We start from the raw sequence: 23296 nt of genomic DNA, 5'->3' as shown, positions 1-23296 counted from the left end.
CCAAGATTGGGAGGCACACGCTTTCAATAGAGGGCTACTTCGATTTTCCACTTCTGGCTACCCGCGGGCTGCTAGAGCCAGGCAGAGCGCCTTCGTTTTTCTAGGGTTGCTCCGCCCACCGCGTGACGCACTTCCGCCGCGCATTCGTTTTACTCGGGCTGGAAGCTTCTGGCTACCCGCGGGTTTCCAGAACCAGCCAGGACGATTTTTCCCTCTAGCAGCTCTCTGGAAGTTCTCTGGCTAGCAGACGACAAATAGAGGCAATGAGTGCTTGCCGCCATTTTTGTGGGGACTTGATGAATTGCAACGCGGGCGCTTGAGGACTTTTACCTCACTCAGCCAACTGGATTGCGTCGAACGTTGGCGCGCGCCACCCCGCCTGGCGTGCTTTTGGACTCGCGTACTTGTCGGAGTGATTCCCAATATCGGCACGGTGCGTGGACCACTGATTGCATTGCTTTTAGCGCTATCTTACTAGGATTCTAACGTACCGTTCCGCCTTGCGAGGCGGTGGCGTACGAGCGGCGGCGAACCATTTGAAGCTTTCTTTTGTTTGTGTCCCGTGAATGCTTCTTCTCAGAAGTGAACAGCGCGCTGCGCTCTCGATCATGCTTGCATGGTATCTTCATCGTGCTCTGCGCAAGTTGTCGAAGTTGTAGACACTCATTCCCGCACATTGTGGTGCCTTTTCGGTTTATGTCATTTTCTGGTGGTATCCCTTTTCACATTGCTCGCGTATATGCGGCGATATGTTTTTTTTCTGCAGTTAGCGTAGGCATCACAGCTAACCCGTGTTTGCTCCGTCGTATCTTGGGTGGCTGCTCGAAACCAAAGCGTTCTAACTACAGTTAAACCTGCTTATAACGAACCTCCATATAACGAATTCCTGGATATAACGAAGTTTTTCTATTCCCCGCCGTTACTCCATAGAAGCACATGTATTTGAGACCTCTATGTAACAAAGTGGCAGCGGGAGACCCCCTCAATATAACGAATTTTCCCCTCCGACAACCTACGAGATTTCGCCCCAAATTTTGTCATTTTTGCGCAAGCAGCAACCGGAAGCACCCTCTCCGCCGTGACAGAATGAGAAGCGATCGCATGTGTGCGTGCGTGCGTGTGCGAGGCGAGCCTGCATCCCTCGACCCGGCGATCTTGCCGCCGCGGGCGTGACCTTTCCCCCTCCCTTCATTCAAACCTGATCCTGCCGCTTGCTGCAGCTGAGCTAGCCCGTTAAGCCGGCACTCTCCTTTTCCAGTTGATGTTGCCGACGCACTGGCAGACGCTGTGACACATCACACTCGATGAGCGTGGACACGCGCTGTCAAACGCTGGCGGCGTGTGGAAGCGCCGCAGGAGAAGCGAGTGAAGTGACCTTCCTGCTGTTGTCTATCGCTTCAACGCAAACTGGGCGCCGAAAACACACAGAACGCACAAAGCTACAAGCCGCCGATGCACCTAAACTGCTAGGCTCTGCCCCAACGCAGATCGCACTCAAGATACGGCCCGTGCGACCGCTATCCGCCGCGCAGTACGCAGTTGATGCCAGAGTACAGTACAACGCCACCTCGCTATCCCTCCCCCCTCGCTCCCTCGCTGGTGCCTCAAGCGCAACGGAAGAAGGCGCACTTCCTCCCTGCTTTTCTTTCTTGCGCGCGCGTGGTCGTCGGCTACCCTCGCACGCTTTCACTCGCACATACAGCATACGGCGCGTAGCAAAGGCGTTATCGCCCTTGGACTTTATACCGAATATCTATGAGCCAAAACCAATTTTAGGGCCACAATGCGTCATAGACACCATCTTTACATAGCAATTACAAATCTCAAGGGCCATACTTTTGCTGGCGGAAACCGAAAATACGTCATAGTTGTCGCCCCCGGCACTTTCGGCGGCCAATGCCATCGTCAAACCACCAAGCCAAGCAACATGAAAAGTCAAAATGGCCGCTCGCGGGTGGCAGTTCGCAATGTACGATGCGGGAATGGTCCCACAGTTGCGACGCAACAGCGGGGTTACCAATGCATTGGGTTCTATGGGAGCTGTGCTGGGACCGGCCGAAAACGACGTAACAGCCGGGAAAACGCAGCCCCCCGGAACGTAACAGCGGGGTTCTACTGTAACACTATACGACGCTACGACGCCATCATGACGCTCGCTCTTCATTTCCGATGCTTCGCGCTTGTGTGAAACGACACGCGTCCACGCATCTGGTACCTGGTGTGACATTCCAAGGATGAGTGCTTCGACGAAAACGGAAAACGGGTGCGCGTTACAATTGAGGGCGCGTTAGAACGGAGTAAATACAGTAAGAGTTGCTTTTTAGAATTTTCGTGCCGAACCTGCATATACCGAAATCCTCTTTATAACAAAGTTTTTCGGGAATTTGTCAATTTCGTTATATCCAGGTTTAACTGTATATATATAGGCCGTTGATGTTAAAGGAATGCACTAGCTGAGATGAGAAATGACCACACGTACATTAGCTTTATTCAGGTTTTATTATTGCTCTCATGATCGACCAATACTATTTTTTGTGTGAAGCTTTTGGCGGGTTACAGGCAGCGTGCGTTTTCACGCGGCATCCGCAGCCACAGCTCCTTCAGCACAGGAGCAGAATTAAGAGGAGCACCATCAGCCGAAACAAACTTTCTGAAATCAAATTCAAGCATGTACTAAATTTTACACACATAACTAGACGTACCCGATATTCTGCTTTTTCGTGTCTTGTCAAATGATGTCGAATGTCGCCGGTGGCTGACGTGATCGCTATACGAGCAGGCATCCTGGAGTGATCATATCCGAACTGGAACTAGCTGGCTGTGTAGCTGCCAGAACTCCGAAAATCGAAGAAGCCCAGAGTGCGCGCCATCCTCTAATCTCGGAGGCCATGCCTGCTCTTCCTTAGCTGACAGAACGCTCTAGGGGACGGCACTTTTTTTGTCTAATGTTTTGGTTGCTATTTTGCACAAGGGGTGTGTGTGTCTCGGAGACGTCGCATCTTTGTGTGTGCTTGTGCGGGTTCGCATTTGTGTGATCGGTGCCACTTCCTGTGCCTTTGTGAGAGCCAAGTGGTGAGAAGTAATGGGGCTTGTTTCTTCAATCTCCATGGCGACCTCCACTAACAGAGATCGCCAACGCGGTGACGCTCTTGTCGACTGTATACGGAGACGACGGCAGTCTTGCGAAAATCCAAGCAAATCTGATCGCCTCCACGTGTATTATGAGGCAGGGCATTATAAGAGATTTTTTTTATTCCACTCTAAGCCTAATAAATTTTTTTTGTTTGGGGTGAACGAGTGTTTCGGACTGTTCAATTTTTTTGACTATTTTGCGGCCCATGCGAGGTCCGGAAAATCAGTCAGCGACTACATGTTAAAAGAACCTAAAATAACAATAAAGAAGACATTATGATTTCCAGTATGTTTTCAAGTAGACCAGAATATATCAATGGCATATTACATGTTCACCACAGGCCGAATACAATGCCATAGGGATTTTTCACATAGGTTATGTACCGAAACACCCCTTTTATTCTGACCGCCTACAGGGAAACACGTTGGGCTAGGGTAACAATGGTTGTAGTGGCAGAGGTCAACACCAGAAAGTAAAGTGAAATGGCACCACATTCCTGCAATCACATGTGTTTGTTTTCCAACAGCTTGAGCACATGCATAACCTTTCACCTAACGTGCTTTCCAATCAAGACCAGGAGGAACCATGCACGAGGATAAGTTTGCAGGCAGTCTTCTAGCTCCTAAATAAAAGCAGATTATCAGTAGGCTCACCTTGAGTGTAAAGTAGCCTAAGAGGTCCACGAACTGTGCTGCCTTTCGTCCATATGAGGGAAGGTGTGGCCAGAGCTCCCACATCAGTGTCAGCAGGGCCTCCCGATGTGACGGCTGCGAGTGCCTATGTAGCTGATGAAGAAGCGAGTGTGCCTGCCATCGCACAGCTGTAGAGTTGCACTCAAGCAGGAATGCACGCACAAACTGGCCCAACAGGGAGCGCTCCACAGAACTATGTACTTGCTGTGCCAGAGCTGCACACTGAGCCTCATCTGAATTCTCAACTTCATCGGGCTCCTCTGATGTGTCCCGCTCACGGCGGTGTGGCTGCTTGAATGGTGAACCAGAGGAGGCATGTGGCTTATTTGCTCCCTGCTGATGTTGGGTGGGTTGCTGCAATGAAGCTGTACCACATAGTGCACATTGAAGCAGCTGCAGGATGATAGAGGCCACTCCTTCATCCAGCAGGAAGCTCACCTGGATAGTGGTATAGAATAAGACAACTGAAGGTATTGTAAAGATGAGTAATGTAAAGATCAACTAACACTTCTTCACAATAAATGAGATTGAATTACAGGTTATGGGGGTTTGGGCTAACATACCCAGTATCGGACAGCTAAGGTATAAAAGTGAGACAGGTAGCTTGTTTCCCCTCTGATTACAGCACCAGGATTACAATTGCGGCTGATGGGCGATAGCTCCTGTGAAGCCTGCTGAACCATCATGGCTATAGTGAATTAGGTTTGCCATAAAGGGTCGCCTTGCTCAGGTGGGCGTGGAACCATGTATGTCCCAAAGTCCGATAGCTAGAAGCATCGAAAGTAAATCTGCCAGGTGAAAATACCTGAGCACTTTGTATGCTGTAGGGAAGAGATGCTGAGCAAACAACAGAAGTGCCCATTCTTCAGGTAATGTATGCAGAGCGCATGACATAACATGATGCATGGGAAGCAGGCTCTGTTACGCCGGCACCAGCGAAGAATGTACGCTAGCTAAAATAAGGCTGGAACGACAATTCACCAGCAAACACAATAGGGCAGTGGGAAGATTACTTCCTACCAGAGTACAGTAAAATCTCATGAAACTGGTTTCTCACGAGAGCAAAAAAGTCCATTTATCGAGGGTATCAATTTTGCTTGTGCAGGCTAGATGGCGCAAATGAAGAGAGTGTCAAAGTTGGTAAAGCTTGCCTCCTGAAATCATGCGCTTACGACACTTCAAATATTTCTACCTCTGCTATTAATAAAGCAATTTCAAAAATTCTTGTGGCAGAACGCTTCCTTTATGGCACGTAACAACTTCCAGCGTATAACCGAAGTTTGCTATGTAGCCTGGTGAAGGATCCTTTAAAGCAAAGATTACTGCAAAGGGGTGGAACTCATTTTAGTCCACGTTAATGTACATGTGAACTATACACGTGAACGACAGATAAGGCGTTAGTGTTCGGCACGGGGCAAACATATTTACTCAATATCCTGTTGTGATGTGTCGGACTTCCTCGATTCGTCAGTGCCCATCAGCATGTTCCATTAGTTGTAATTCGGCTAACTGGCATTGCCATATAAAAGGTGCAATAAATGCCCTTTTGATTGCTTGCCCTACTTCGGCTAATTGGCATTGTCATATAAAAGGTGCAATAAATGCCCTTTTGATTGCTTGCTCTACTGTGTTGTCATTTCTTTGTCTCAAGAGCACGCTTAAGACCCCGCAATACTTACATGCATACATACAGTGTAGACCGCTTATAACGTAAGTCACCGGAGTCGCGAATGTTCGTACTATAACCAAAACAACTATTTTATTGCGCTAATCGACACTCCAGGTGCATTTCTGCCGTCGCTGTCACTGTGCTCTAGGTTCCGTATTCGCTTACTAAATAAATTAACAAGAACGGTGTCACGCACAGAAGCAAACATGAACACATCTCGCTCGTTGACCGCGGAAACGAACCGTCGAAACGCTCGAGTGACGAAGCGCGGCGAGTGAATTGACCTTCGCGCCATCATGCCTCTCGCTTCAATGCGACCTATAAGCGGCGAAAACATAGCGCGTGGCGGACTTTCCCCGTCGCACATTGCTTTCAAGATAGGGCCAAGGCGATCGTATCGCCGTAGTGGATCGTCGCAGATTACGTCCTGCTTCGGTCCAATTAAACTGTTCCGCATTGCTTCGCTGGCGAAAATCCTCTCCATCTGTTTGCACCAGTCCCGAACGCAAGTTTCGGATTCTCCGAACGACCGTGATGCGGCCCGATTTCCGTCCGACTCCGCCCACATGATCACTTTCCTTTTAAATGCGGCATCATGATGAACTCGGTACTTCATGCTGATAGAGCAGACGCAGAGAACGTGAAGACAGACGGTAGACTATTGCCTAAACACGTGTAAGGCAGCACACGGAGGAAGCTACGGTAGCTAGGCTCAAGAGTAGCTAGGCTCGACGCGCGTGCGAGGTGGCCATTTTGAAATGCCTACGACTATATGGTAACGCAGATTTAGGGTCGCACTCAATTCTAACGCGCACACAATTTTTGGACCTGTTTTATCGAAAAAAAAAAAAGTGCGCGTTAGATTCGAGTAAATACGGTATTTGTGACTTGAGGGGAGTGTTTGCCGTCTAGGTCGACTGCCGAACTTCCAGGCAGCCGCACTGTAACCGATATTTCGTGTCCCGCAACTGCACTATAAGCGATACACGTATACAGAGTGCTATGGGAAAATTAACGGGAGTCTGAAAAGACCGTGTTATATCCGGTCCTGCACTATAAGCGGTTACATTATAAGTGTTCTATACTGCAAAACCTTGCACACTAGAAAATAAGGTAAGTGCTCTGAGCGCCTAACATAAAAAGCTTTGAGCAGAGTCCTGTACCAACATGAACAGTTTCAACCCCATCTAAATCTCGATTCTGAAGTTTTCAGAAACACTGGCAGATTGCATTACTTTACCTGAAAGAGGAAGGGCAGGACTGTGTTGTCATGCTGGCAGTAGCGCTGCCAGTTAGCAGTTCGTGAAGTAGCCACTTCGGCGCATGCCTTGAGATGCTCCACCATCAAGATAAGGGCATCATAAGGCAGTGCAGCTGTGCCCATTGAAGGTGTGGTGGTCCCACTGGCCCCACACACAGTGCGGGCACCTGCTAGATGTGACTCAAGGGCATGGAGGTCACGCAGCTGCCTGTACTTCTCCTTGGAGCCACACAGGAAGAGCAGCAGCTTCCGCACTTGACGCCGGATGAAGGGTGTTTGCTGCACCATCATGTACTCGCACAGGTATGAATACCATGTGGAACCAAAACTGGGTGCTACGCAGCCAGGGGGCACCACTGCCCACACCTTCTTCACCTGTGCATGAAAACAGACCACCATAAACATCAGCAACCTGCCTAACAAAAAGTCTGTTGATAGCAAATTAACTGCAGTGGCACAGCACATGAGTGATAAAAATGACAGCAGTGCACGTCTCGTAAACTCATTTTAATCTTGCTGCCAACATTATAAAGTGGTATGAATAATTTTCATAATTGGACTGAGAATTTTTATGACAATCAATAGTGGTAGTGGTTATAAGGAGACTAAGCAACAGGCACAGTAGAACCTTGCCAATATGATCCCGTTTCGTACGATTTCCCAGTGCCAACATTTGCGATCGAGAACACAAAAAATGACCCAATACAGTTCCGCTTCTCTTTTACCGGTTAATACGTTCCTGGAAAAAACTATCTTTCGGCACCAACTTTCAGTACATCACCAAACTGCAATCATATGATACGTTTTCCAGTTGCTAGATCCCACACAAAGAAGAAAAGGTGCGAGGCACGCACTATCGAGAGCAGCAGACGCCCACCACAGCAGCTTCCCCGCAGTATTCGCTCGCCCCTGTCACATGAGAATGCCGACACGCAGTCAGTTTCCTATTGGCTAATCATGCGGGTTGTCGCACATTGCGTCCACAGCTGCTGCCACCAACCTTATCGTGATAAGCACCTTCATTTATCAAGCAGTCTGACCGCGCATGTGGCGTAGTGACGGTGGAAGAGTACTGCACGCATTTAATAGACCATAACCCAAATGCAGCACCATTCGCTGCTGCAGGCGGCATGAAGTGAGCGTCATGTTTTCCTCTGGCAGCATCGTATTCTGGCGTTGCCCACCAGCTCAGTTAAGTTTCAATTTCCTGCTGCTGCCTTAAAACGGTATGCAATAGAAAAACAACAAAGCTCGCCTTAGGCCTCTCGGGCCCAACCAGGACGATGTGAGTCTCTCACTGAGTGGGCACATCAAAACTTCTCTTCAAGATGCTTCGCCCAAAGAGACTGTTGACCCAGGACGAATTCGAGGAGCACAAACATAAGCTTGCTGAAACAACAAAAACGACAATGCACGTCTTGGGCTGCAAAGGCCCCACTGGCGTGCGTCAAGTGTCTCATGCGGCAACGGTTTGAGCAACACTTTGTATTACGTAGATGTCAACTGCAGTTGAGTCTGCCAAATTCTTTAGTGGATTTTGATTGTATGTTTTCCTGGTTAGTACGTTTTTTTTCTTGCATTCTTTTCATAAACGTATGAATGAGATGCTACTGTATAATATTTCCTTACGTTTTAACATTGCTGAACTCCTGAAATACAGTCATAAATGCTGCACATCATAAACACATTCATTCACACTTTTCATAAAGGAGTCAACCCACAGTTCAACCCATGACATGCTCTTTCCATACACTTTATGCGGATTAAAGGGGCCCTGCACCTCTTTTTATCGAAGTCGAGAAATGCATTAGAAGTTAAAACAGGCTATTTCAGAAATACTTGGTCATAAAAAGTACTTCAACGCGTTCAACAGAAGTGGAGTTATCGGCTATCTAACATCTCCTTCGTGGTGCTTCCGCTTCTTCTTCAATAACTTGCACTGTGAAGGCTACGGAGGAGCTAGGCATGGCTCCGCCTACTGAATGTCACCTTGGCACACCATTCAAATTTGATTTTGGATGTTCATGTATACGCCACTACCGATTTTGGAGTATACAATGCGCCAAATGTGGTTGTCCTCAGCGAGCCACAGTGTGCTCAGCCAGCAGACTCGTCGCAGCAGCCGCGGTATCTACGTTATGTAGCAGACTGCAACTTGTGGGAATTGAGGTGCCTTCCCGCGCCTCGTCCCCCAGCTCGCATGTCGTGCTTAGCTCGATCGCCGGGAACCACTGCCGCAATTGCAATATGGCAGACATGACTAGGGCGCTGAGCTAATTTACCGCGCAAACTGTGCTTCTCTCACATGAGGACAAGACACTGCGCGAGCATACATCACCGGGATGTGCCCTGATTGGCCTCCCGAATGGCGGCCCACGGGCACCCTCTCCACCCGAGCTCTCTTTTGCAGAGTGCTTCATCGCCACGGCAGATGCTCACAGACCTGCGATGAGGTGGCTACGTGGGACCTTTGCTCTCGCGACTCCTCGTTCTCGTGCTTGGTGGATTGCTACCCAGTTAGCCCTAGTGCAGCGTGCGCATGTACTCGATTGGTTTTGCGGTAAGCCTTTGCCCGTAAGCGCCCCAACTGTCGCACTGCGCTGTATCTTGGGTGAATAAAGCTGTGTGTGTTGGCGATCTGACTGCGGAGCCTTCTCTGCATCATGGCGGAGAGTCGACGATCCCTGCTGTAGTGCCTTTGTGCATTGCGGAGTGGAGGAGCGTCGAGCCCTTTCCTGACCGTCGCTCGTAGGGTGAGCCTTGTGCAAACCCACCTCCATGAGCTACATGCAACTATAGTGCAGATGCGCAGCGTTTGCTTTGTAAACGACAGGGCTTGAGTGCGTGTTCGCACTAATATGCTCCAGTCTAGCCGTGCTATGTGGTGTGGACCGGCTTTGTCCTGCACCAGCTTGACCGACGAAAAGTCACATCCAACTTGTGCATTTTTTGAGCACTATCAAGAGCTCATTACGAAGCGAAGTGTGCCAAGGCGTCTAACCAGGAGCGGCCAGGAGTGAGCACATGCTGGCAAGCATGCATGTGGTCTGACCTTAAGTTTCGCGCGATTCGAGGCTAGTTGAGCGTTCAAAACTAGTCGAAATTATCGCGACCCGACGGCTACGACAGCGATAAGCAAGGTGGCCGAGGTTTAATTCCTACGCGAGCAGCTGCGGCCGAGTGTGAACAGACGATAGTTGGCTTCTTCCGGAAGTACGTAAATATTGAAATTCGAAAGCACATTTTCGCTTAATTTAGCCCGCTTACTTTAGCCCCACCCCTTCCTGAAAGCTTCCCGGTGGGGGGTCACGCCGGCTGTTGCGTTCGGGCAGTAGGGTGAGATACCCAAGCAATGTAAAAAAGGAGAGAGAAAAAAAAAAAGCAGCGTCTCCACAAAATATAGGAGCGGGGTGAGAAAGTGGGCAGTGTGGAGAGAGAGGTGTGTGTGTGTGTATTATATGAGGGAGAGAGAGAAAATAGAGGAAGAGGGATATGGGAGTGGGCTGGTTGGGCCCACTCAGTGACATTCTGGAGCAATTTAAAAATATAATTTCTTACTGTCAAAAATCATGCTTGTTTTAAACAATGTGAAGTGTCATCTTTTCATGTGCACCATAGTCTCAATGCATGTTCTCAACGACTGTTAGTCCATTTTAACAGATAGCATCAAGGTTCAAAAGTTTCTCTACAAGATAATGCCACTAGATAATGCTACCATTTGGTAGCTTTTCAAAACAAACCCTTTAAAACAGAAAACAAACTGAATCAACCCTGCATATTACCTGGTATGGCAGGCGTAGGGCCATCTCTGTCAAAAGTTGGGGGTAAGCCTCAAACACGTCGTTAGCATGTCCCTTGACATACTGACGCAAAAAGAATGGAGACATGTCTGGGGGAGGAGAAGAAGGGTGCGGTTTCAGCAGTGGAGGCCCAGTGTTTCCACTTGAACTGCCTCCAGATGAATCAGCATCAGCATTCTGCACTGCCTTCCAGTGCTCCAGCAGAGTACCCAGAACCTGCACATCAATATTGAGTAAAATTGCAGCACATTCAGTTACATTTATTTATTTATTGTACATAAGGCAGCACTGCGCAAGAAGGCTGTGTACATTGTTGTGTCTACTTGCACAATGTGCATCCGCTTACAGTATAAAGTCACTAGCATTCTTATACCATAGTTAAACCCCAACAGTTCAGTGAAAGATTAACAATGCCATGCTGCGGAGACAAGCCCGGATATACCAAATTTAAGGAATAGCAACAAAGTTTGAGACATCCATATTTAAATACAGAAAAATAAGCTGATACTGTAAGGTCAAACTAAAAGAAAAAATTATCATTCATCAAACTGTAGCATGAAGCTACAAAGGAAACCTATACAGATTTCTCAGAAAGAAAGCGTTGAAGCTTTCCCTTTCAGTTTCCCTTTCACGATTATTTCTTTCATGCTGTCCTCCACCTTGCGGGGTTCTTGCAGAACTGATTTGCCAAAGTAAAACTGAAGGCTCCCGGATCTCTTATAAATTTCTATGACTGGGACAGACAGCAAAATTTAAGATTATCCCCTCCATAATTCACAAAGTGTTCAACAGTGTGGGGACACTTGACTCACACACGTCCTCTGACATTTTCCCCGCATGGCTCTCTCATCTCCTGTAATCCGGCTTCTCCGCACAGCTAAGTGGCAGTTGGGGTGAATTACAGACTGGTACGAGAGATGGCGCGAGCGTTACGCTGTTAATGCCACTTACGACGGGGTTACTCAGGCGCAAAAGGGCCCTCTTTGGCTTAGGGTTGGGAAGCTGTGTGGACCTTTCACGCGCTTGCCAGAGGTTCGCGGGACCGTCCTGCAAAAGGCTTTAGGAGCAGGACACCGGAATGGATGAACACGATGATTCAAATGGGACACCGTTCGCGTGACACGCGAACGTTTAGGCGTTGGTGTCCAGCACAAGAGCGAACATATTCACTCGTGTCATAAAAACGCGCGTAATCAAAGTGCGCGCCGTGTGTCACACAATTGTGCCAGCGAAAGAAGCACGCCGGCCCTGCGGCAGCTTCAACAGAGGGGGAGAGCGCATCCGCCTTTTCACAGCTGACGCGAAGCAGCCACCAGTTACGCGAAGGTGACAGTAACCAGAAAGAGAGAGAAAGAGCGTGCGTGCCGAGACACCTTCTCACCCGGCGAGTCGAGAGAGAGAGAAAGATAACAACAGCTGTGGGGATGCGCGACTCTCACACGTCCCCTGATGTTGTTTTCCCCGCATGTCTCCTGTAGTCCGGCTTCTCCGCGTGGCTAAGCCCGGCGGCGGTCATGGTGGTTGCGGCGCATTGCGGGAGATGGCGCGAGTGTCGCGATGCTAACGCCGCCGAACGGCGGGGTAACTTGGGGGAGAAAGGTCGAGGGCGCTTGCTCTTTGGGTTGGGATCGGTGAGCGACGCGGAAGTCCCGCGCGTGCGCCGATCCACGCTTCGCGAGACGTCTCGGGTGGCTCGGAGCGGGGCACCGGTATGGACGAACACGGATCGTTCGAACGCGCCACCATTCGCGTGACCGCACACGTGAATGACTAGGCGATGGTGTCGCAGCATGGGCCGAACATATTCGCTCGCTATCGGATCGCGGTGAGTCGGACTTCCTTGATTTGTCGCGCGCCCATGTGAATGTTCTATTGGTTGTAATTCTGCTAGTGTGCATTAGTGTATGAAAGGTGCAATAAATGCCCTTTTGATTGTTTGCAGTACTGTGTTGTCGTTCCTTTGTCCCAAGAGCACATGTGTGAGACCCCACACAGCGTAAGTGCGTGCCAACAGGATGAGTCACCACCCCCCTTGACGACGCTCCGGCGGCGGCGGTCGAAGATCGAAGATGCGAGAATTGACTAGAAGATTCCCAGGCTTTGTTCGTGCTAAGGGATCACAACTCCTATAGGAAGGTTCCAGAATCCCCGGTCAAAGCTATAAAAGCACCGTGCAGGAATCGGACTGCGCCGGTGAAGAGATGTAACGTGAAGACTGATCGTCTGTGGAAGAAGGAGATTCCCCGGCAAGCTAGTCGACAAGTTCATCAAGCGTTTGCCATTTCCGGAAGAAGTTCCTTCTTCGAGATTTGCCTCGAGCTACGCTCAAGACCAGCACGGGTGAATATGATTGGACACCTAGTGTTCCTATTCATTTTGTACTTTACGTGTTCGACTCTTAGTACTTGTCGTGAAGTAGTTTCCTGTGTTTTGTGAATACCCATCTGAATTGTATTGTGATGTGTTTAGCCCAAGTGTGCACATGTGTGTGTAACTGCCTTGTGTGAAGAATATATTTTGTTGTGTTTTGACAACTCTGGGCTCTGACTCGGTCTTTGGACAGCAACCGGCGTTCGCTGGTACACCAGAGCGCCCTTTACTAATTGTCCTTGCTTCCGTGGGATTATTTTCGGAAGCTGATAAGTCGGCTTTGAAATTTGGTCCGGCATTGGCACCTCGTTCACGGGGTGTGTGACAACTTGCTATTCGGTCACGGGGAGTCGAACATCCTGCATTTGTTGCGCACCCATCGGCATGTTCTATGGGTAGTAATTCGGCTAGCAGGCATTAGTGTATGAAAGGTGCAATAAATGCCCTTTTGATTTTTTTTACTACTGTGTTGTTATTTTGTCCCAAAAGCACATTTGAGATCCCACAACAGGGAACTGGCAAGACTTACTTTAATACATCATGTATATGCCCATCACATGGTCCCTAGTGACCACCGGCATTTAGTGCAAGTTCTTATGAAGTGACATGCAAATAGCAGTTTGCATCACGGTGATGCAGAATAAACGGGGCATCATAAGACTGGTCAAAATTGTGGGGACCCGTTGAATACATCTCCAGTTCATGCGCAATTCAGGCCATTTGCCGTGAGTGATCAATGGGAAGCATCATTTTACCTTTAGTTAAACTAGTGCATATTTTTTTACAGCCACTTGTGCTGGTGCAACATAGAGCCTGCTACCTGCCTGTTTGGCTCATCTTATGTTGTGCAGTGTGTGTACAACAGTGCCTGAAGAAAAATTTGAAACGGCACTGTTTTGGCAGATGCTGTCAAACAAGAGATTGAATCTGAAGGGCAGCACATGCCATGGTGGAAAAATTAGCAGGGTGCTCTCAGTTTTGCTCGTTGCGCATATGGATGGCTTGTGCAAACTGTGGCCATTTGTTATCGGGAAGAGATATGACCACATTGCTCCAATAACGCAAAAGGCCTCCCAGTCTGATACGCGTTCCACAAGTAAGTGTGGATGACACTCAATCTTTTCACTGAGTGGGGCTGGGGATGGGAAGGCGAACTGGAGGTGTTGCACCTCCAGGTTTATCTTGTTGAAGACAAAGGCTTTCCGCGAACGGCATTTTGGGATTCCGCAAACGCGCAAAATGATTCAGACTCCAACCTTTACGGATATTTATGGATCTTTACATTACATTTGAATTTAACAAAAAACACCGCACGCCATATCCACACTGGCACTTACACGCAAGACTCGTTGCTGTGCGATTAGCGGGTCTGCGCTGAACGTGTTTCATACTTGCTCGCACGGTTACACGTGATAGGGAATGGACTCTGATGTTCTACAAGGTGAAAGCCACTTTCGAAACAGTGTGTGTAGTGTCGGCAGTCTCCGATGCAGGTGCCGGAAGGACCGAGAATGAAAGGACGTCTGACTGCGAGGCGTCAAAGCGCATTGCAGCATAGAAGAAGAGATAAGCAGACCTTTTAGGGTGGTCGAGAAGCGATGATGACTGGTTCCAACAGGAAGTCAGTTCCGATAACCGACACAGCAGTCTGCCTGGTTCGTTGCTCATGTATGACGATCGGCCGTTTAAACGACATATTGTTGGTACTGTAACAGACACGTGGCTGGGCACGTTCACGCGCAATTCACTGCACAAGTGCGCTGACAGCACGGCGCTATAATAAAAAAAAAATATATCTATAAAGTGTAAGCCTGATTATATGACTGAGGGGACCACGCAAAACCGTCATATATTCCGGGCATCGTATAATCGAAAAACTAAGAATATAGATAGTGATGCTCAGTCTTGCCGAAAAACGGGTACAGGACGCCTGAATAAGTCCGCCGCACGAATCTGCACTGCTCCATGGAAGGCAGACTAAATTATTAAAAAATTACCGCCCTTATTCGATTGGTAACGCGAGGTTTCTTCATAAATTACGTTGCTTCAACTCGACCCTGGCGTTACAGTCGAATAAAGGCAAAATTAACCATTTTAAAACAAATATTCTAAATCCCACGATTTTTAGCGTTATGTTGGCAACCTGTAACCTTACATGTCGATCCAATCCATAGACAAGTCGACCAAAGTTTGAACTTGTTTTTGGTTGGAATCGACGCTGTTTTTGCTGTGCCTGTGACTGGTTATGGTGCTGCAATACCCTACGGCCTTTTGCAGTTCGACTCCGTTCATTCGCGGCATTAAGGCAAGGCAGTGCATTCAGTATGACGGTCGCTTCAAGAGACGAGCAATTTTAATGGCCGAGAAGCTGGGAAAGTCCACCACGGCTTGGTGCTTCGACGTCAACGAGTCGACGATTTGCGAATGGCGGGACCAGCTTAAATGTGAGGCCAGTTGGGAAGGCTCTGTGCAACTTGAAGTGGCCTGGTACTGACCCCGAACGAAATAATTGTGCCAGTCTTATAAGTACCTAAATCTCAAACAAGCTTGACTATTCTCAGGCAATCACTTTTGGAGATAGTTTAGCTTTCGCAAGGCTCGTCCCAGCACCGAACCCCTCGAAGTATACAGCGAACAGCTCTCTTGGCGCTGATAGTGAGCTTATGACAGCACCAGAAAACGCTTGTCGAGAACGCTTTCAGTGCCGTGTCACATGAAATTTCGCAAAAGTGAAACTATGAAAGTGATCGCCCGAGAATACTGCACAAGCAAAGCTCCATCTCCTCTACAGACGACGATGAGTGAACTAGGGCGCGATCTTGTACGCGTTCCAAAATGGAACGGAGGTGGTCCGTTCCATTTTGGAACGCGTACCAAGATCGCACCCCTAGTTTCCGAATTGCGATTTCTCAAATAACGGTACCATTTTCTTTTTTCCGTTCATCTCGCATTACATTCGCGGTTTTATTTTTATTTTTTATTTCGCGCGAGTGAAAAGTCGCCCCTCGCATCACATGTCGTGTATTGCACACCCGTTATCAGCCAACTGCAGTGTGCTCCCACGCGCCAGCCTGCGTCTGCTTAGGGCTCTTTTTTTTTTTTTTTTCTCGGACAGTACCAGGGATGCGTCGTACAAGGTGGGGTCAGCGTCAAATTGTGTCATATAATCGAGGTTTTTAATACATTATTTCTAAGGGAGCTTTGCTGTGACCAAACCAATTCGTCGCAAAATGCGGGTCGTCGCATTACCGGGGGACGTATAATGGAGGTTCCACTGTATTTTTTCTCATTAAAATTTGTTTTTTCCGACTGCCTTTTACGGCAGTCGGACCGGACCGTTCAGCGTAAAAAAAAAAAAAAGTCCATTGGCGACTGTATTGATTTGCATAAAGAGTCGATTCACAATATATTGAAATTTCGATAAGGCAATAAAATGCCAGTTTTACTAAGTTCATTACTTTAGATGTATTTATTTTTTGCACGAAATCCCATTTCTCATGTACATTCATGAGGCTATGCACTTAATAAAAACGTTCATAACAGCGGCAGAAGTGAGTTCAGTGCACGATGACTGTGCGCATAAGCACACCGTTCATTCACTCGTGCCTATTGAAACGGTTTAGTTTATGAAATTATGAATTCAAATGGCACCAAGAGACGAACACCCTTCCGAGTTCCATTTCAAGTAGACGAAAAAGAGTGCTTAGGAAATTATATCATGACATCGTACTCTTCCGCACTACCACTAAGACCAAACATGAGAAGCAAGCCTACCTGTAGGCAGTGGTCCACGATGCCACTGGCATGTAGGGCCACTGCAGCTGAAGTGCTGCAGTAGTTCTGGCAAGTAGGGTCGCTGGGGCCAGATGCCTTGGCTGAGCTTTTGATGCGTGACATCATGATACTGAGTAGGCGCATGACAATGAGCTGTTCCTCAGAGGATGGGCTCCTTTCCACTACGCGGGCCACATTTCGGTCTAGCTCACCAATCAAGCTGCTCAGCAGATTGTCCAGGGTTGCACGATCTCTTTCATCCTCGCTGTCCAAATCTGAGCTGAGCATTAGCACTACCTGCAAGCACAAAGGCATTTGATTGCACCAGAAATGTTAAACATTAAGTGTTCATAATGCAAAAGTAAACAAGCACAGTTCTTGTAAAACAGTACGAATTCCCAAACAAATTCAGATGTACAGCTCGGACCACTTATGATGTAACTACTTATAGTGCAGGACCGGATATAATGCGGTCTTTTCTGACTCCTGTTTACCTTCCCATACAACTAAAGGTATATTCATACCGCTTATAGTGCAGCCGCGCGAGACGAAATACCGGTTATAATGCGGTTGCCGAAAAATCCTGCAGATGAGCAACACAGCAAGCGTGCTTGTCAACGAGGTGCGCTGGCAGAGGGGAGAGCGATTAAGGCGATGTGGAGGAGGATGAGACGAGGAGCGCGTGAACAAACAAGGAACGGAGGGAATAAAATAGAAGCAGTGGCAGCGTGCTAGCTCAGCAGGCACATGGCTCTTGCATCTCCTTCATGCGGCTTCACCATGTAGCTAAGCGCCTCCGCAGGTTGGTGTGGTTGCAGAATAGTACAAGGGATGGCGCGAGTGTTGCGCTGCTGACACCATCTAACAACTTTGGGCACAAAAGGGATTAGCCTCTTCCTCTTTGGCTTGGGGTCGCCAGAGTGTGCAGACGTTTCGCACACCGGCTGGCACACTTCCAGACCGTCCCGAGGAATGCTTCGGAGCAGAACACCGGGATGTACAAACACGATCGTTCCAACACGGCAGCGTTCTTGTGACGCAAACGATTAGGTATTGATGTCCAGTATGGGGGCAAACATATTTGCTCGATATCCTGTCATGGCGAGTTGGGCTTCGTCGATTCATCAGCACCGCTTGGCATGTACGATTGATTGTAATTCTGCTGGCTAGACTGGTGTATAAAAGGCGAAATAAATGCCTTTTTTCTTGTTTGCACTACTGTGTTGTTCCTTTGCAAAGGCATGTTTAAGACCCCACAAGCTCCAGCCACACGGAAAAATTGGTCGAGGCCAAGCGTGCATTTCGCGTTTGAACGTCGTCGGGAAGTGCAGATATTGCGCATGCGACCTTGATTCTGTGAGGCTGTCAGTTTAAACTGTGTTCTACATGTTCATAATTTCGGAACATTGCCCACAATAGAGCTTTCGCTGTACGTTCCTATATTAACTTTTGCAAGTAGTTTTTGCAGTAGTTGCCAGCTGATCGCCCGTGAACCCCCCTTCATGCGCGCAGCTGTTAGTGAAGCCTGTGTGTGTGATCGCGTGCGAGATCGTGTATTCATCTACAAACTTATATCAAGGGTGAGCTTCCCGTCACACCCCCGCCCGCTTGGCCTAACCAGCGTCGTCTCATCGGGAGTCAGCGGCCAAAATTGCAGCTTAGTGCAGCGTCAATGTTTTGAGCATACACGCCTTTGAAAAATCTTGTTTTGGTTATAGTGCAGTATCGCTCAAAAGTGCGGAAATTCATGACTCCGGTGATATACGTTATAAGCGGTCTATGCTGTACTTAGTGGTCGAGAGTAAACCACATGTTCAAGCATTTTACAGCAGACGGAAGTACCATATTTTCCGGTGTATAGGACATGGTTTCTTCCCAAAGTTTTTTTTCAGTGTGTATTGTAGAACAATGTGACTTATATATGGAGTTTACTGAAGGTGGCAGGTGTTACACGGCAGCACTCAAAGCACGCATGCTTGTCGACGCGCGCAAGCTCGCATTCTATGCGCCTATGCATGTGCAGACGGTGTGAAATAGGATGTACTGTTTTGGCCCTTCCTCCATTATATTGCCGATGGTGTGAGACCGCGTAAGCATCTCACTTTTCGAACGTTTGTTTTGGCTCCCACATCACTGAGTAGGCGATGTTCAATTTGCACTCCTGCCTTGCCGTGCGGACAACCGCTGACAAAGGCAGAGATAGCGAGAGCGCAAATGAACGTTTGGAGAGCGAGATGCTTGCCCAATATTGCTTTTAGCTCACCTTTGGTATCGGCTGCCTCATGTCTTGGGTGGCCAAAATCTCCAGTACATCAGCGGTGTGTAGAAACGAGTAAGCGCGGCATTTTGCGACGTGGATACGTGCGTGCGAACCCGCAATGCGTCAACATGTGCGTCTTATACAAAAATGCGACACTTACATATTCACTTTTCTGGAAAAGTGGCTGTCTTTAGGGGGGCATGACTTGTACACCGGATAATATGGTAGTAATAAATGTTGCGAACTATACGGTAATTACTTTACATGTAGGGTTTTTTTCAGCATTTCAGCTGCTTGGTAGGGCCATAGGGCCGTCTGGCAATTTTTCAGAGAAACTTGGGGCCTTTTTCCTCAACCTGACATTTTTTATGACCTCGGAAAAAAACTGTGGGGAACATAAGAAAACAAGCAAAACGTTGCATATCATACCTGCCATACCTAACGATACAATCTGCCAAAACTAATATGTACAGTCTTTTGATTGACTTATTCAAGAATTCGCACAATAATTGTGGAAGATAATCTGCATTGTCCAACCAGCACTATAGAAATGAGTGATGGTAATCCAATAGACAAGTTTTGTGGCTATTGTAAGCAGTTTTTCTCTGTGCGAAGACTGCATGCGCTTCCCATAGGATGCTTCAGCAAGGAAGCTGAAGTGCATGTCCTCCATGTTCACAGCCAGTTACTTTACGAGAAGGCTCCTATAGAACGTTCAGAAAAGAATCCTGTCCTCTGGAACACCTTTATTAGGTGCAGCAAGTGCTGCTCTTAGTTTGGAGGCCAGAATGAAGCTGTCCATACCTTAAAAGCATTATGCTTGCAAGAGTGGAGAATGCAGCCTTCTAAATTTACTAGCGACATGAAAGCCATTCACATTATTTCACAGTCAACCACATTATTTCGGGCGAAAATCGCTGCTGTAAGGACATATGATGGCCACGGAGGAGATACAGTATAGACCACTTAAACTGCTTATAGTGCAGGACTGGATATAATACGGTCCTTTTCAGACTCCCGTTAATTCTCCCATAGCACTATATGTATATGCGTATCGCTTATAGTGCAGTTGCGGGACACGAAATACTGGTTACAGTGTGGCTGCCTGGAAGTTCGGCAGTGAACCTAGACTGAAAACGCTCCCCTCAAGCCACAAATGCCGTATTTACTGGAATTTAGCGCGCACTTTTTTTCCGATAAAACAGGTCCAAAAATTGCGTGCGCGTTAGAATTGAGTGCGACCCGAAATCTGTGTTACCATATAGCCGTTGGCATTTCAAAATGGCCGCCTCGCACGCGCGTCAAGCCTAGCTACTCTCGAGCCTAGCTACCGTAACTTCCTCCATGTGCTGCAGTACACGTGCTTAGGCAATAGTCTGCTGTCTGTCTTCACGTTCTCTGCGTCTGCTCTATCAGCATGAAGTACCGAGTTCATCATGATGCCGCATTTAAAAGGAAAGTGATCATGTGTGCGGAAACGGGACGGAAATCGGGCCGCATCACGGGCGTTCGGAGAATCCGAAACTTGCGTTCGGGACTGGCGCAAACAGAAGTAGACTATTTTCGCCAGCAAAGCAATGCGGAACGGTTTCAGTGGACTGAAGCAGGACGTAATCTGCGACGATCTACTTCGGCGATACGATCACCTTGGCCCTATCTTGAAAGCAATCTGCGAGGGGGAAAGTCTGCCGCGCGCCGTGCTTTCGCCGCTTATAGTTCGCGTTGAAGCGAGAGGCATGATAGCCCGAAGGTCAATTCGCTCGCTGCGCTTCGTCACTCGAGCGTTTTGACAGTTTGTTTCCATGGTCAACGAGCGAGATGTGTTCATGTTTGCTTGTGTGCGCAATGGTGCGCGCGGCACCGTGCTTGTTAATTTATTTAGGAAGCGAATACGGAACCTAGAGCACAATGACAGCGGTGGCAGAAACGCGCCTGGAGTGTCCATTATCGCAATAAAATAGTTGTTTTGGTTATAGTGCGGTACCACTTATAGTGTGGATATTCGCAACTCCGGCGACTTACGTTATAAGGGGTCTACACTGTAAAAAGTATTTTCATGTGGGCCCAACTAACGTTATCAACTTATTACTTATACTACAGCCGTAATATTGCAGCTGAAAACCCTCTCCAAGAATTATTAAATTAAATTGTGGGGTTCTACATGCCGAACCCACAATATGATTACGAGGCACGCCGTAGCAGGGAGACTACAGATTGATTTCGACCCCCTGGTGTTCTTTAACATTCACCTGCAAGGTACACAGGCATTTTTTCATTTTGCCTCCATCAAAATGCGGCCGTCACGGCTGGGATTTGATCCCGCACCTTCGGTCTTAGCAGCGCAATGCCCTAACCACTATGCCACCACGGCGGGTGGAACATGAGTGATGTCAAAACAAAAAAGTTGGACAAACTTAAGCTCAAAACTTCAATGCAGTCCTTGCCAATCAGTTTTCGCAGTGGTTAGCTACAAGTGTGTCAATAAGTTGAACCCACTTATAACAATATTCAAGTGCCAAGAAAATCCCATTGTTATAACTGATAATTGATAAACCTGGGTTGCACAAAAAATTTCAGAGGGGACAAACATTCAAACATTTTGGACAAACATTCAAACAGTTTAACTAGACAGAAAGAAGTACAGTAGAACCAACTTATAGCATTACCAGCTTTAATAATACTTGGATGTAACAATGAGCAGCTGCTGCACCCTCATCTTTTGTGTGTATTCTATGGTAAAATAAACCACTCACTTCAATGTTTCCATGCTGCATTATTGGCTATAACAATATTATCTTGGGCTACTGGGCGCCTGTGCTGGAAATAAATAAATAAATAAATAAATAAATAAATAAATAAAAAGCGGCCAGCTTCGCCACAGCCGCCTTTTTGTGCTGTAGCTATTGACTAGTAGCTATTTTGTTTTCGAAAAGTGCTTTGTGACCCGTGATGTATGACGCATGCTTAGAAGCAGCAATGGTCACATGAGTGCACAGACCTGTGATGCATACTGCTGCACCATCTACCATGCCATCTATGCTCCTGCCCTGTTTTGTCTGCTAGTATGGTGCAAATTCGGTGGGAAACCTGTGCATTGCTATATCATCATAACGCTTCGCTGGGCAGAAGTTCCCTAAGCAAGTATGATCCTGGCGTTTTAGCGCATCTGCAAACTTCTTACCATTTGCGGTTAATCGGGTAACCAGAGTGGTGTACGGCAGATGATGATGATTTATTGGCATCCCCTTTGAAACGGGGCAGCGAAAAATTGTCACCTAGCCTGCTTGATTTAATCAGGTATACTACTGACCCTTTTCGCGGAGCAGTTTGTTTTAGAGAAACGAGATGGCGCTCACGGTGGCACGCCATACCTCTCCTCAGCGACCGCGCACGAATACGAAACCATTACCGCTTCTACCTTGCTTCTGTGCGATAAGCTGTCGGAAATGCAACTGAGTTTTCCCTAACACACTCTGCTCCAATCACGCTAGATTCAATCATGTGGATTGAAGACTTGTGCAGTAGTTGGCTGCAAAAATAGTGACTGGCATGTTAAGGAATGGAATGAATCTGTGTGGCCAAGTTCGCGGACCGCTGCCGCAACTGTCCGAACGTGTTACCGGCACTTCGTGATGTACAGCTTTCCTTGAGGATACAGAAATTTGCTCATCTGCCAGCCTTTTATCGCTAACCTTCAAAGAAAGGGCTTCATCACCAGAACGTTGGCAAGAGTGAGTACCACTCGTTAAACAATGACAAAGGGAGTAGCGCCGCTTCCTGTCATAGTAAGTTTCGCACACGTTATCTATACACATCTGTCCCAAGTGGCAGGAAAACTTACGCCCACTCTATCGCCGACGTATCAAGAATAAGTGAATGGGCGCACACTAGAATATATGTGCACTGAATACGCACATTAAATGACGGACTACACATATGGTGCACGAATGGTCGAAACTGAATGCTTCGTGACGGTCCACAAGAGTAAGCGAGTTACTAACTGTAACATATATTTGCTACAAGATATTACAATGTACAAAACAGCTACGTTTCAAGCCTTGTGTGCAGCAAGAACAAATCTATTGGAACTGAGCACACCCGCGAGCGATTAGGTAGAAAATAATCAGATAGTGGCCGCACAGAGGAGCTTCACTGAGTCAGAAACTGACAAGCCACTGCTTCAAAATATTTGCCGAATAAAGAACAAAGAGCAAGACACACTAATCCTGACTGAATTCATAATCTGAATGTTTTGGATAGCTTGGAATACATATTTAGCCCCGCTTTTAGAACAAACACCATATACGCTGCTTGCAACATTTGGACATAGCTTAATC

The 23296-nt window shown here is 47.6% G+C and overlaps 1 protein-coding gene across 4 annotated transcripts in view; it reads right to left on the bottom strand.

Moving 5' to 3' along the window:
• Window positions 1–23296, bottom strand: part of LOC119436549 (E3 ubiquitin-protein ligase UBR4-like) — a 465665-nt gene that overhangs the window by 103581 nt on the left and 338788 nt on the right. For all 4 annotated transcript variants that reach the window (XM_037703422.2, XM_037703424.2, XM_037703425.2 and 1 more), the window contains 4 exons: window positions 16700–16996; window positions 10538–10771; window positions 6735–7130; window positions 3787–4263 (listed from right to left, as the gene is read on the bottom strand). In XM_037703422.2, the coding sequence (XP_037559350.1) occupies window positions 3787–4263; window positions 6735–7130; window positions 10538–10771; window positions 16700–16996 (1404 nt within the window). The remainder of the gene's footprint in view (window positions 1–3786; window positions 4264–6734; window positions 7131–10537; window positions 10772–16699; window positions 16997–23296) is intronic.

The sequence above is a fragment of the Dermacentor silvarum genome, chromosome 1, assembly GCF_013339745.2.
Source record: "Dermacentor silvarum isolate Dsil-2018 chromosome 1, BIME_Dsil_1.4, whole genome shotgun sequence".
NCBI lineage: Eukaryota > Metazoa > Arthropoda > Arachnida > Ixodida > Ixodidae > Dermacentor > Dermacentor silvarum.
The sequence above is the reverse complement of the archived record's forward strand: the minus strand, read 5'-3'. Positions and strand labels throughout refer to the sequence as shown.